This window comes from Capra hircus, chromosome 4 (genome assembly GCF_001704415.2).
Source record: "Capra hircus breed San Clemente chromosome 4, ASM170441v1, whole genome shotgun sequence".
Taxonomy (NCBI): Eukaryota; Metazoa; Chordata; class Mammalia; order Artiodactyla; family Bovidae; genus Capra; species Capra hircus.
The window spans coordinates 3,000,458-3,013,647 of NC_030811.1; the positions used below are offsets into that span (position 1 = coordinate 3,000,458).

At 60.8% G+C, this 13,190-nt stretch overlaps 1 protein-coding gene across 3 annotated transcripts in view; it reads right to left on the bottom strand.

The window, feature by feature from the left end:
• DPP6 (dipeptidyl peptidase like 6) overlaps positions 1-13,190 on the bottom strand; it is a 974,485-nt gene that overhangs the window by 20,707 nt on the left and 940,588 nt on the right. For all 3 annotated transcript variants that reach the window (XM_018046661.1, XM_018046659.1, XM_018046660.1), the window contains exons 17-18: positions 12,645-12,692; positions 4,298-4,396 (exon numbers count right to left, since the gene is read on the bottom strand). In XM_018046661.1, coding sequence (XP_017902150.1) covers positions 4,298-4,396; positions 12,645-12,692 — 147 coding nt within the window. The remainder of the gene's footprint in view (positions 1-4,297; positions 4,397-12,644; positions 12,693-13,190) is intronic.

Genomic DNA, 13,190 nt, shown 5'->3' on the forward strand with positions numbered 1-13,190 from the left:
AGGGACGCTGAGGAGCGGCAGGGGCGCGGGGAGGCAGACACTCAGGGGGGAGTGGGTGGTGAGGCGGGGCAGAGCCCAGAGGGAGAGGCTGGAGCTGGGGGGCCCTCACTGTTCATGGGCTGGAGCTGGGCAGGCCCGGATGCCCGGGAGCCAGCGGGAGGGAGCCGGTGCGGCCGCGGGTCCTGCGGCCAAGGCCCTCTGGACGTGGTCCCTGGCCACCAGGATGCGGTCAGGGAGGAAGAGGAGCGTGTCCCTCACCGCTGTCTCTGTCCTTTCCCCAAAGGGAACTTCCTGCCTCAGTTAGAGATTGTTCCCTGACGTTAACTAGAGCCCAGATCGCAACTAAACTGGAATGGGCGTCTTTCCCTGCGCACAGTCACTATACCAATAGATACACCCTAGGCTGGGGTATTGGCTCCGCAGCAGGCTCTGACCCGACTCTCATTACTGATTCCGGCTGAATGTTAATGGCTTGCAAATTAGATCAATGGCCCAGGGACCCGGGGACTCTATCACTGAAATATCCATAAAACATGGTCTGGGCTGCTTTCTGCCACTGATAAGCCCACGGGCAGGCTTTGGCCACCAGCGGTGGAATACATTCGGAGAGCAGTCCTGGAGGTGGGCGACTTCCCCGAGGACAGCCTTAGCCTCCACCAGCATTCAATGACAGACAAAATAAAAACAGGCGGGCAGGGCGACAGCACTCAGGTTTGCTAGGGCCCCCACGGGTGATATGTGGACGCTGGCCCGCACACGCTGTACGCCCTCTCCTCTTGTCTTCATCCCTGGACACCTGCGAGTAAAAACCTCGCCCTGGGAGAAACCTCGGGCGGCCGGCGGAGGAGGCGGGGGTCGGCTCTTTGTTTCTCAAGCCTCTTCTCTGCGTTTTTGGAGGAGGGGGTGGCAAGCACCGCTCAGGGCTCCGCGGTGTGGGGACGTTCCTGTGGGAGCCCGTGAGCCCACATGGATGGATGGAGGAGGAGGAGGAGGAGGAGGAGGAGGGTCTGGGCTAGGGGATCGGGGTGGGGGAGGGTCTAGGCAAGGAATGAGATCTGGCCTCCAGGTAACAGACTTCGAGAAAACTGGCTGGGGGAGGGATGGGGCAGGGCAGGAGGCCGAGGTCTGAGGGCGGAGGCTGGCCGGCCTCAGAGGGCGCAACCTGTGAAGTCCTGTGGGCCCCTGAGAGGCCCCAGCTGGACCAGAAGCTCTGCCATCATCATACGCCTCCTGTTTTCACTCTGCTCGGGCCCTGCACATGACGGGCCCTGCCTGAGGTCTGCACGGAGAGATAGAGGCAGCGGGTGGGGCAGGCCCGTGGAGGCTGCCTGCCTGCTTGCTCATCCACCCTTCCACCCACCCTTGCCTCCAACTTTCCATCCATCCGTCCCTCCATCAATCTAAAGGCATCCTGTGTGTTTGCCTTGGTTCTTCCTTACAAAAGGAGGGCAGGAAGACGAATACCCAGTTAAGGAGAGGGCTCTCGCGACCCTGGGTCTGTCCTGAGTGACAGGTGCTGCACGGCAGTTTGCCCCAGTCACGGACGCCCTCCCCGGGCGCAGCCTAGACTTCCCTAACCCCCTTCCTGGAGGTACGGAGGCTCCACCCTGAGCCGTCAGAGTCAGTTCTCTCTACACTCGGCGGGGCGGGGGAGGCAGACAGGACCTGCATACAGGCTTCGGGGCAGTGGGGGCAGGTTTCAGGCCCGTCCCACGCGGGGGTGCCTGCCCCGTCCCGGTGACCCACGCACAGACCCCAATGGGGGCTGCACGCCTCTTTTCTCCCCCTCCTGTTAGAGCCGCGACTCCTGGGGTCTCAGGAGCCTCGTTTGTGGCCTGGACTCCCACCCTTCCTGCCGCTCGCTTTCTGTTCTGTGGTTCCCCGCACCCTGATGACGGCATCTGTGGGCCGCCCTGCTCCTCCATCCTCTTTCTGACTGATGGCCCCTCTCCCGCTCGGGACTGGACGTGCCCCCTGGACATGCAAAGCTGCCCGCGCTTCCAGGTCTGAGCGCGTCCTGCTGGGATCCATGAGTATTTCAGGGACATCGAGGGAAATCCAGACCTGGAGAGACAGTGGGGTGGCCCTGGCCCGGTGGGCAGAGATGTCCCCGCCAGGCGTGATCACAGCCTCCACTCACACTCCTCCTGGGTTGGTTTCTTCTCTATCAGCCTCCGATGCACTGAGCATGCGCGGGGCCAAAGCAACCAGCTGTGCCCATGGGCCCGGGGAAGGGTCATTGCTGCAGCTCAGTCTCCCCCCGCTGCACCTCTCCCCCCAGTATCTCCCCCCTCCTCACCTCTCCCCACCCCCGCACCTCTCCCCCAGTATCTCCCCCCTCCTCACCTCTCCCCACCCCCGCACCTCTCCCCCCAGTATCTCCCCCTCCTCACCTCTCCCCACAGTATCTCCCCCTCCTCACCTCTCCCACCCCCGCACCTCTCCCCCAGTATCTCCCCCCTCCTCACCTCTCCCCACCCCCGCACCTCTCCCCCGTATCTCCCCCCTCCTCACCTCTCCCCACCCCCGCACCTCTCCCCCAGTATCTCCCCCCTCCTCACCTCTCCCCACCCCCGCACCTCTCCCCCCAGTATCTCCCCCCTCCTCACCTCTCCCACCCCCACACCTCTCCCCCCAGTATCTCCCCCCTCCTCACCTCTCCCCACCCCCGCACCTCTCCCCCCGTATCTCCCCCCTCCTCACCTCTCCCCACCCCGCACCTCTCCCCCCAGTATCTCCCCCTCCTCACCTCTCCCCACAGTATCTCCCCCGTCTCCCCTCCTCACCTCTCCCCACCCCCGCACCTCTCCCCCCAGTATCTCCCCCCTCCTCACCTCTCCCCACCCCCCCGCACCTCTCCCCCCAGTATCTCCCCCCTCCTCACCTCTCCCCACCCCCGCACCTCTCCCCCCAGTATCTCCCCCCTCCTCACCTCTCCCCACCCCCGCACCTCTCCCCCCAGTATCTCCCCCCTCCTCACCTCTCCCCACCCCCGCACCTCTCCCCCGTATCTCCCCCCTCCTCACCTCTCCCCACCCCCGCACCTCTCCCCCCAGTATCTCCCCCCTCCTCACCTCTCCCCACCCCCGCACCTCTCCCCCCAGTATCTCCCCCCTCCTCACCTCTCCCCCCCACACCTCTCCCCCAGTATCTCCCCCCTCCTCACCTCTCCCCACCCCCGCACCTCTCCCCCCGTATCTCCCCCCTCCTCACCTCTCCCCACCCCTACACCGCAGTCTTGGGTGGGGAGGCGGTGGGGAGGGGAGCTGGATTGTGCTCTGTGGCAAAGCCTTGGATCCTGCCCTCAGGGGCTCACAGGCTGGCAGGCGGCCAGATCCCATCTTATAGGGATTCTTAACAAGACTCCAGGGCTCACGGGCCCCAGTGACGAGCTGCTGCCCTACTGAAGGGAAAGGGCAGATGACGAGGAGCTCCCAGACGCCGTCTGGGGAGACAGACACAGGCTCTGGCCACCCTCCCTCCGCCACCCCAGGGCCTGCATTCAGGCATCACTCTTTCCCATCCATCCCTGGCGACCTTCCAAGTTAGCTCCCAAGACCTCAGAGATGATGGGCAGATAGTACCTGGATGGGTGACTCAAAAATGACTTCGAGGTTTGCGGCCTGAATGACCTGGAACCAGTCCGCACACTAAGGGTGTCATCGCCCACAGCAGGACAGTGCGGAGGGACACAGTGCTGCGGGGACTGGAGGGCGGACGCCCAGTGGGCGGTGGGGCCCTGGGCCGGGTGAGCGGGGCACCGTGTGCAGAGGTGACGAAGCTGCTGGGACCCCCTTCCCGCCTGGAGCTCGGGTCCCATCCAGCCGCCCCCAGGGCTCTCAGGGGAGCCTGCCACAGAAGAAGCTCACGGAAGCTCACTGAAGGGCTGAACGGACAGCTCAGAGGGAGAAGGACACAGGCCAAGGAGGGGCGCTGATGGTCTCCAGCTGCGAAGACGCCCCCCACCCCCCACCCCAGCCCGTGAGCTACATGGAGAGGCGAGATGACAAGCAATAGGGCGTCGGCGGCACAGAAAGGGAACGTCCGGGGGGAGCCCCTGCCCTGGGTGGTGTCTAGGCCTGCTCCCTGCCAAGGAGAGAATTTTCATCTGGACCACGTCTAAACTGTCGGCCTCCGGGGGACAGAAATCACCGCTCCTGTTTCTTTCTGTCTGGCACAGAGCGAGTGTCTCGCCTGTGAACACAGTAGGCTTCCCCTGGCCCCCACGCTGGGGGCCCCCGCCCCCCCCACCCCGCCCCAGCATAGCAATCGCGGCTGTTTCCCCCAAAGCACTCACTGTAGTCGTCAGTCTGGATTTTCCTGTATTCCACTGTTGGCATCTGCCGGTCGCTTACGGCTCTCTGTACGTGCTGGTTGGTCTCTAGATCAAACATCTCTGAAACAGACAGAACAATGATGTGTTCAGACCCCTGCTCATGGATGCCCGGGGGTTTCATGTGCCTCCTGACTCCTACGTCGGAGGACAGGATCACGCGTCCATGGTAGGAGCCAAGAGCCGCAGACGTTAGATTCCAAGCCCGGGTCAGGACAGGGGCGAGTCCAGGTCAGCCCGGGTGCTCCGGGCGGGCGGCGGGTTCCTCCACGGTGCCACGCTTCGTGGCATTCCTCACACACGGGAATCATTCTGGGGGTGTGACTGGTCTCAGGACTGCTGTTTTTCTGGGGAACTGACATCATGTCTGTCAAGGCAAACGGTTTCCAAACGGAGTGGCCACAATAACACACTGGAAGAGAGGACAGGAGCTGGGGTGACCTTTGCCACTTTGTCCAGGAAAGTGGACTTGGCTTTCTTGCCTTAGCCATAGGTGGCCTGGCCCTGGAGACCTTCATTTGAGGTGGCTGCGCGGCCGTGTGAGTCCGGGTGCAGGGGGACTGGCCTGTCTCCCTCGAGGCCAGAGAGGTGGCTGCACCCTTCCCTGCACCTCAGGGGCTGCTCTGAGACCCTTACGTTGCACCAGCTCATGAAGGCCTTGGCAGGGACCCTGTCCCTGCAAAAGCCCCCTTCTTCCATCCCCTGCAGAACTGGCCCTTCCCCCGACTGCTCCATCTGACACATGACTTCTTTTCTCCTCTCTCCCCGCAACCCTACCTGGGGACAACTCGTGGTTACATCGAAAGGAAGTTTTATCTCCAAGGGGCTTGACCTTTGGGTAGACAAGTCACTTGGAAATGGGTGTGAACCTTTTGAAAGAAGAACCTAGTCTCACAAGCATGCTGATAACTGCTTTTAAGAACAGGCCAGGCAGGTGAGCCAGCACTTAGGACCCCCAGCACTGAGTGTCCTTTCTGTGGGGCCATGGGGACCACCCTGAGCAGGACCCTCACACTTCCTCAGGGGCAGAGGCAACCAAAAGTTCCCAGGGCTGGTGACAAGCCAAGAAACAAGACAGAAGGCTCTTCATGAGTTTGCTGAGCACGCATTTGGATATTCAGCTTTGGTGACACAGTGAGAGGAGAGATGGTGAAGCTACCTCTCAAATACATGGAGCTTTAAAAACGGTGAGGTTGGACCCCACCCCCCGGCAGGCAAGAAGTCCAGTCCTTTGTAGAAAGTGAGAAAGGAAAGGTGTGTCCACAAGGGCTGTGTTGACACACGGAGGTCCAAACAGCGCGTGAGTGAATGCTTAGCCCCTCAGTCGTGTCTGACTATTGCAACTCCATGGGCTGGATAGCCCGCCAGGCTCCTCTGTCCATGGGATTCTCCAGGCAAGAATACTGGAGAGGGTTGCTATTTCCTCTTCCAGAGGATCTTCCCGACCCAGGGATCAAACCCACACCTCTAATGTCTCCTGCACTGGCAGGGGGGTTCTTTACAACTAGCACCGCCTGTGAAGCCCGGAGGTCCTGGCAGACCTGACCTCAGCTCGGGGACCTGGAGACCCAGCCCGGAGGTGGCACCCTCTCAATCTTGCAGTCTTACAGACACGTGAGGGAGGGGACCGCCAATCTCAGTGTGGGGAGAGCGCCCCACGGTCCTAACAGAGCAGAGAGCAGTCGTTTTCCCTGAGTCCGAACAGCCTAGGCCCTCTAACACAGCGTCCCAGGCACACAGAGGAGCCGGTTTACCAGGTGTTAAGTATTTCCTCCCCATGCTCTATCCACACTCTCAGGGCCGTACGACGGAAGTAACTGCATTTCCCACGCTCTCTGCTGCCTCCGCGCCTTCGCACTTGTTGTTCTGTGTTCCCGGCTCCTCCCCTCCATCAGGTCAAAGGTCACCTACTCTGAGAGAAGCCCCCACCATCGATCTCGGGTCCCCCTCCAGGTCCACGCTACACCAGCTCTCAGAGACTCAGTCACCGGCCTGGCTGCCCCCTCCCACGCCGGGCATCGGGCTCAGTCCCATCCCAGGGACCAAACATACCAGTTTCCAGCAGCAGGAGTCGACCTGTCTGTGGAAATCTGACTCACGCCCGGGACATGATGCATCTGCACAGCAGCCGAGCCTGGGTTTTGGCCCGAGGCTTTCTTTCTTTTCCCACATGGGAAGGACTGAATGGTCCCTCTGGGGGTTTCCGAAACCCCATGGGGCTCTGAGGGTCCTGGTGGTCAGACCTCTTGGTGGTAGGAGCCAAAGCAACCGAGGCCTATTAACCCCTGCTTCCCACACCAAGCAAAACACAACAAAAGCACATTTCAATCCAACTGATTTGAAAGTTGACAGTGTTTGAACACCCAGGTCACTATTTAATTTTGGGAACTGAGGAAATTCACTGTTGCTGTTCGGTCGCACCGTTGTGTCTCACTCTTTGCAACCCCATGGATTACAACACGTCAGGCTTCTCTATCCTTCACTATTTCCCAGAGCTTGCTCAAACTCAGGTCCATTGAGTCGGTGATGCCATCCAACCATCTCATCCTCTGTCGTCCCCTTCTCCTCCTGCCTCCAATCTTTCCCAGCATCACGGTCTTTTCCAATGGGTCAGCTCTTCACATCAGGTGGTCAAAGTATTGGGGCTTCAGCATCAGTCCTTCCAGTGAATATTCAGGGTTGATTTCCTTTAAAATTGACTGGTTTGCTCTCCTTGCTGTCCAAGGAGCTCCAAGAGTCTTCTCTAGCACCACAGTTTGAAAGCATCAGTTCTTTGGCACTCAGCCCTCTTTGTGTTCCCGCTCTCCCATCCGTACATGACTAGTGGGAAAACCATAGCTTTGACTATACGGACCTTTGTGGGCAAAGTGATGTCTCTGCTCTTTAATACGCTGTCTAGGTTTGTCACAGCTCTTCTTCCAAGGAACAAGCATCTTCTAATTTCACTGATGCTACCCAAACCCAAGCTTATGGTAGGAGCCGGAGCACGAACCTCACAGGGTCTTCTAGAAGCCTCAGCCCTCCAGCCCGTGATCTGGACCTCTGTGTCTGCTTAAGAGAAGCCCAGGGGTAGGGAGCTAAGGGGCTCGGGGGCGCGGGTGGGGCTGTGGGTCAGACCAGAGGGATGGAGACGCACAAAGACAGGGGATCAGCGGGAACACAGAAGGAGCGTCCTTGGGGACAAGAGCAGGGCCGGGTCCTTTGCTGTCAGAGAAGCAGCTCCAAGCTCCCACTTCTTGGGGCTGGACGGAGCTCCGAGAGAGTGGGGGTGGGGCGACCTGGATGGGCAGACATCACCAGGCAGGAGGCCTGGAGCAGCCACTCAAGGCTGGTTGTCACCTCTCTCCACACATCTGCATGGGGATTTGACACGGCTGACGCCAGCTAAGCTTGAAGGAGCTTTGTGCTCAGGCTGACGCGCAGCCTACGAGCAAGGCTCGCGTGGAGCTAAGGAGAACACAGACTTGCCACCGGAACGTGGAGCTTCTGGTTGGCTCCTAGGCATAGGAGCCGTGGCTTCGCCAGGGAGCCCCGGGTGTTCTAACTGTACACGGCATTCTGATGGCACACGGCCTTGGCAGACGGCGTGTGAATAGCTAGTCCCTCTGTATTAAAATCCCACCCTTCACAGAAAGGCACCACGGCAGCAGACTATTAAATTTAGTTAAATATTAGATTTCTCATTTAATGATTGCCCACACAACCGGTTTTATCAGCAGAGAGCTGGCTGTCCCACTGGGGAGTAGAGTTAAGCCATTTTATTTGTTCCCATAATTGCATTCAAAGAGGGCAGGGGCTCGGCGGAGGAAATAAGAAAAGATGGGCTTGTTCCCCGAGGAGTCTCTTTCGACGTGGGGGCCGTGGGGACCCGCCGTCAGAAGCAGACAAATGGCCGCTCCTTAATTAAATGTGAGCCCCTCTAATATTTGACGGAATTAGCTATTATCAGATCTGGACACAGTGAGCCTGCAGGAAGCTGGGTGGCTCACGAGGGCTGCCTTCCAGCTGGGCCCCCGCATGCAGGCGCCGTGTGGCTGTGGCTGTTCGGGACCCAGTTGGCTCAGGTCTTTGGTGGAATCGCCACTTGGCTGCATTTGGGGGCCTGAGTGACCAGCGTCGAATGGGAGCCAGTGAGCCACTGGGCTGGAGGAGAGAAGAACTGCCCTCCCCGTCTCGGGCTGCTGCCGGCAGCAGGAGGGCAGGGCCGGCACGGAGGGCGCTCGGTCTGGGCAGCGCTGCCCCGTTGCCAGGGTCTGGCCACCCGCCTGGATTTCCAGGCCTCCTGTAGTCCGGGCCTTTCCTGGCGTGTTTCAGGCAGCTGTCTCCGTAGCGTCAGTGACCGCGGCATCCCAGAGGCGGCCGGCCCACCCGGGGCTGCGCAGCTCAAGCCCAGTGTGGCATGGATGCAGTCCTAAAGGCGGCCACACGGTCTGGGGGCCATTGTTCTGTTTGCCGTGCCTGTTTCTCTCCAGGAGGATTATAAGCAACTTGGAGGCAGAGTGATGGAGTGTGGTTATAGTACTGGCACTGAGGAGGGGCCACGTGTGGCTCCCACCCAGTCAGCTCCATTCTCGCTCAGGAAGCAGTGGCGGTGGACATGGCGCCTCCAACCCACTGCCCTCCAGAGTCCTGGCGACAGCTCTGGGCTTGCTGGGGCCAGGCGCACTCGTGCTGATCCCGCCTGACATCTCCCCATCGGCTGTCCCAGCTCCTGACGGGCCTGATGGTACAGCTGAGGCCCCTGTGTGGTCACCTGGAGGAAGATGGGGAGGGCGGGGTGGCCACCAGGCAGAGGACCAAGAGAGCAGGTGGACTGGACCAGACAGCCGCCGGCGGGACGGCCTCAAACAAGAGCTGCACGCAAGGTGGTTTTGCTTCTTTGTAAAAAGCCGACTGAGGGAGCAGGAGGGAGAGACGCTGGCCAGGAGTTCTGGGGGAGGAGCCGCGCCGGGAAGCCCAGGAACTTGGGTCTGGGGGCAGTGGTCACGACGCTGTGGGCGCTGTTGGGGGCAGACCACACTGTACCCGCCTGCAGGCGCTCCGGACCCGCGCTGGGCTGTGCTGGGGAGACAGGGGAGCTGGCAGTCCTCTGCACCTGGATCACACCCTCTCCCCGAGCTCACGCCCCTCACGCTCACCTCAAAGCGTCTATTTACACGGCTGTCGGCTCTGCGACCCCAGGGCCCGAGCAGCCTGAACACCCAGCACCTAATGCGTGCGCTCCGGCCCTGACCACAATTACGCTCTTCAGGAAACAGCTTCTAAATAATTCAGAGTCACATCTGTGACACCGCAGGCTCTGTTTGTAAAGAAGATTTTCTAAAGGGAAAGAAATCGGATAGTCCCAGGGTGGCTCTGGGGTCAAGGGGCAGAGGAGGGGAAGGCAAAGAATTCTGAAACAGTAATGTCAAGTTCCAGAGTCGGGCAGGAATCCGGGCAACGGCTGCTGCCTTCAGAGGCGGACGGGGCCTTCTGGGGCCCCGCCTGCCTGGCCGGTCTGCCTGGGGCTGTCGCACAACGCAGGCCACAGGCTGGTTGTCCAGGCTCCCCAAGCGTCTCTCAAGGCCATCCCCAGGGCCCGCTCGCCCTCGGGCTGCTGGGCTGTGGGCGGGTGGCCCCCACACCCGTCTCCCCACCTGCACACCGGTCGGAACCACCTTCCAGACGAGTCGGGTGGCCCTGGGCTCTGCTTGGGGCTCAAAGACCAGCAGGAACTCAGTGTTGCATCAGGTTAGCCGGGGCGGCTTTTGGAGGGAGCGTCGGGGAGGCTGTGGCTGTAAGCAGGCCACCCAGGCGGCAGCAGAATAAAGGCCTCCGCCCCGGTGACCGGAGCGGGCCCCAAGGTCACGACCTCGTGCTTGGGCTCGCGTGAATAAGGTCTGGCCCGGCCTGGCCGTGTGAGCTCGGGCGAGCTGCTGCGAGATGGGCGCCCAGGAGTGTCCAGGAAGCCGCAGGAGGCCAGCCCTTGATATTAGGTGGTCACTCGATCATGTAAAAAGTGGTGAGCGTGGTCCCAACGGGGATTAAGCATTCAGGGTGCAGTTTAAGGGTTCAGTCCTGCTGACTGCAGAGCTCTCCCCCAGAATCTGCCCCCTGCTCATAGCTCTCCCCGCCCCGCCAACTGCACACCGAGGCTGAGCGGGGTTCACTGCAGGGCAAGGGTCTCTGGAGCAGGGAGAGGATGAGGCTGTGGTTGCCCAGCCGGCTAGGAGGCAGGGGTGTGCGGCGGGAGTGGGGGGCGGCCTGCCCGCCCTGGCCTGTCTCGGGGCGGATGCAGGACAGAGCCGCTGGGCCTGAGCAGCCCCCTGGCCACACTGGCTGCAAGGCTGCTGGTCAGTGCTGTGCTCCGAGGTGGGGGCGGGCTGAGTTCCCGCTGCCAGCTCGAGGCGGGACCAGCACTCTCTGGCTGGGCGCATGCCAGGTGTGCCCCTCTGCCTCGGGTCTCCTGGTCAGTTCTGGGGTGATGGGAGCGCCTGCCCCCCAGGTGGCGGGGGGAGAAGACGGGTTAGAACACGCAGAGAATCTGCAGCAGTGGCTCCGGCTCGTGGCCGGCTCTGTGACGCCGGCCCAGGTCACTGTCTCCATCACCTCAACTCCTAAGGTCTCTGGGCCCCAGACCTGCCCTGGTCTGGAAGATGGTCATGGTGCAGCCTTGGCGGGGCATGCATATTGTGTGGACTTTGGCAGAGGCGCCAGAAGGCTTTGATGGGCCTCCCAAGCACCTCCTCTGCGTCTCGGGCAGGGAGAGGCTCGGGAACCAGGGCATCAGCTCTACTCCCGCCTCGGGGCAGCACGCCCAGTTCAACAGACAGACCCAAACCCGGGGGCACTGTGTTCTGTGCTGACGCAGTGAGGGACAAGATGGGATGGGAGGCTCCGGAGCCGACCTGAGACCCGTCAGGAGTTAGTTCAGTTCAATTCAGATGCTCAGTCATGTCTGACTCTTTGTGACCCCATGGACTGCAGCATGCCAGGCCTCCCTGTCCATCACCAACTCCCGGAGTTCACTCAGACTCACGTCCATCGAGTGGGTGATGCCATCCAGCCATCTCATCCTCTGTCGTCCCCTTCTCCTCCTGCCCTCAATCCCTCCCAGCATCAGGGTCTTTTCAAATGAGTCAGGAGTTAAACACCCAGGAAAGCCCCCCTGCAGACTCCCCACCGCAGCGCCTGGAGGCTGAACTCCACGCTCCGGCTCTGATGCACCATTGGGAACTGTGACCTCCGGGTCTTATCTTCCAGGCGGTACCCTCAGGTATTCCTGTGGTGTCAGCGTCTGGCGCGGAGCACACTAATGAATATATATAAGGAATGGACTCTGTATCCATCCACTCTCACATCCATTTTCTGGCTTTTTTTTCCTTTGCATTTAAATGATTTAATTATTTACTTTTGATTTCACTGTTATTGATCTTTAATTTTGGATTTCTGTCTAAATGTGCGGCTGGCCACCTCCTTTTCAAAACTTTCCCCTTAAGCAACTCTCCCTGGTGCCTGAAACCCTGCCATCGAGACAGCAGCAGTCCCTTGCCAGGAGAATTAAAGGAACTGTGTGAGTTGGGGCTGTATGAGGGGGGTGCTGAGCAGGGTCCTGCCAGGGCTGGCGCAACGGGGGTGCTGGTGCCCAGGAAGGGGGGCAGGTCGGGGGGAATGGAGGCTCAGACTCCTGGGGGATTAGGGCAGAGGAGGGCCGAGGCAGGGAGCAACCAAGGCCGAGGGCTCCTGACTTTCGAGCTCTCCCGCCGGTCCACCTGCTCCCACGGCTTCCACCTTTTTGTGTGAACACACATGTGCGCAGCTTGTCACCCCAGGTGTGTGGGTCCTTGAGAGTCTCTGGGAAGCTCCACTGCTGCAGCGGCCTAGGGGTGAAGGCCCCTGTGCCAGGCAGGTGCCCCCAGACCACAGAGGCAGATGGGCTGGAGGCATCCACGGAGCCTCAGCCCGCGGTGGGGGGCTCCCAGAGCCGGGAGGGCGCGGCAGGCTCGGCTGGAGAGCCCAGCACTGGCTGTGCACGTCTGTGCGGCTCAGGTTCCGCCTCGGGCGGGGCTCTGCCTAGGGGGTCGCAGACAAGGCCGGCTCACCCCAGGCGGCCTCTGGGCCTCAGCACCTGCGGCCTGCGCGCCCTCACTGGCTGGGAGATCTTCACGTCCATCACACCTAACAGTACTGGGGACGCGGGTTCATCTGGAGCTGCTAGGACACAACCATCGCGGCCTCCAAACAGAAACCGCGCCTGGATCATCTCTTAAAGTCTTTCCGCTTCCCTCCCCACGTCGCAGGGAGATTTAAGACAAGACCAAGGGGTACTTACTTTTCTTATCCGTCGTGTTGTGCACGGTCACCGTGGGGACCCCAGGACCTGCAGAGGGTAGAGAGACAAGGAGGCCATGAGTTTCGCTGAGAACGAAAGAGAAACGAGCCTTGGTCGCCACGTGCTCCGTGGGGCTCTGGGCGCCGGGCCCCACGGAGGGCTGGAAGCGTGGACGGCAGAGGCCAGGTCCCTGGGGGTTAAGGGCATGTCCTCCTAAGTTTGCATCTGTGTCAGTTACAAGGAACCCAAGTAGAAGCGCATGATTTTAGAGGGTCGTGATGACAGAAAACATCGATGCCCTTACACCTTCCCTGTGACCCTCCAGGCAGGACTTCAGGGTTTTCACTGAGTTCTGGTCAATCTACGGCCTCTGTCCTGAGTCACCCTTCGAGGCCGCCTTGCTGGCTCCTCCCGGGGGAAGCCCTCCCCTCCTGTCTCCCGGAATGCCTGGTTAACACTTCTAGGGTAACACGATCACTGTGCAAGTGTTCAGCCATTTCCCTGCTCCCTGATGCAGCTTTCAGCTCTTAGGTTGTCCCGAAGCTG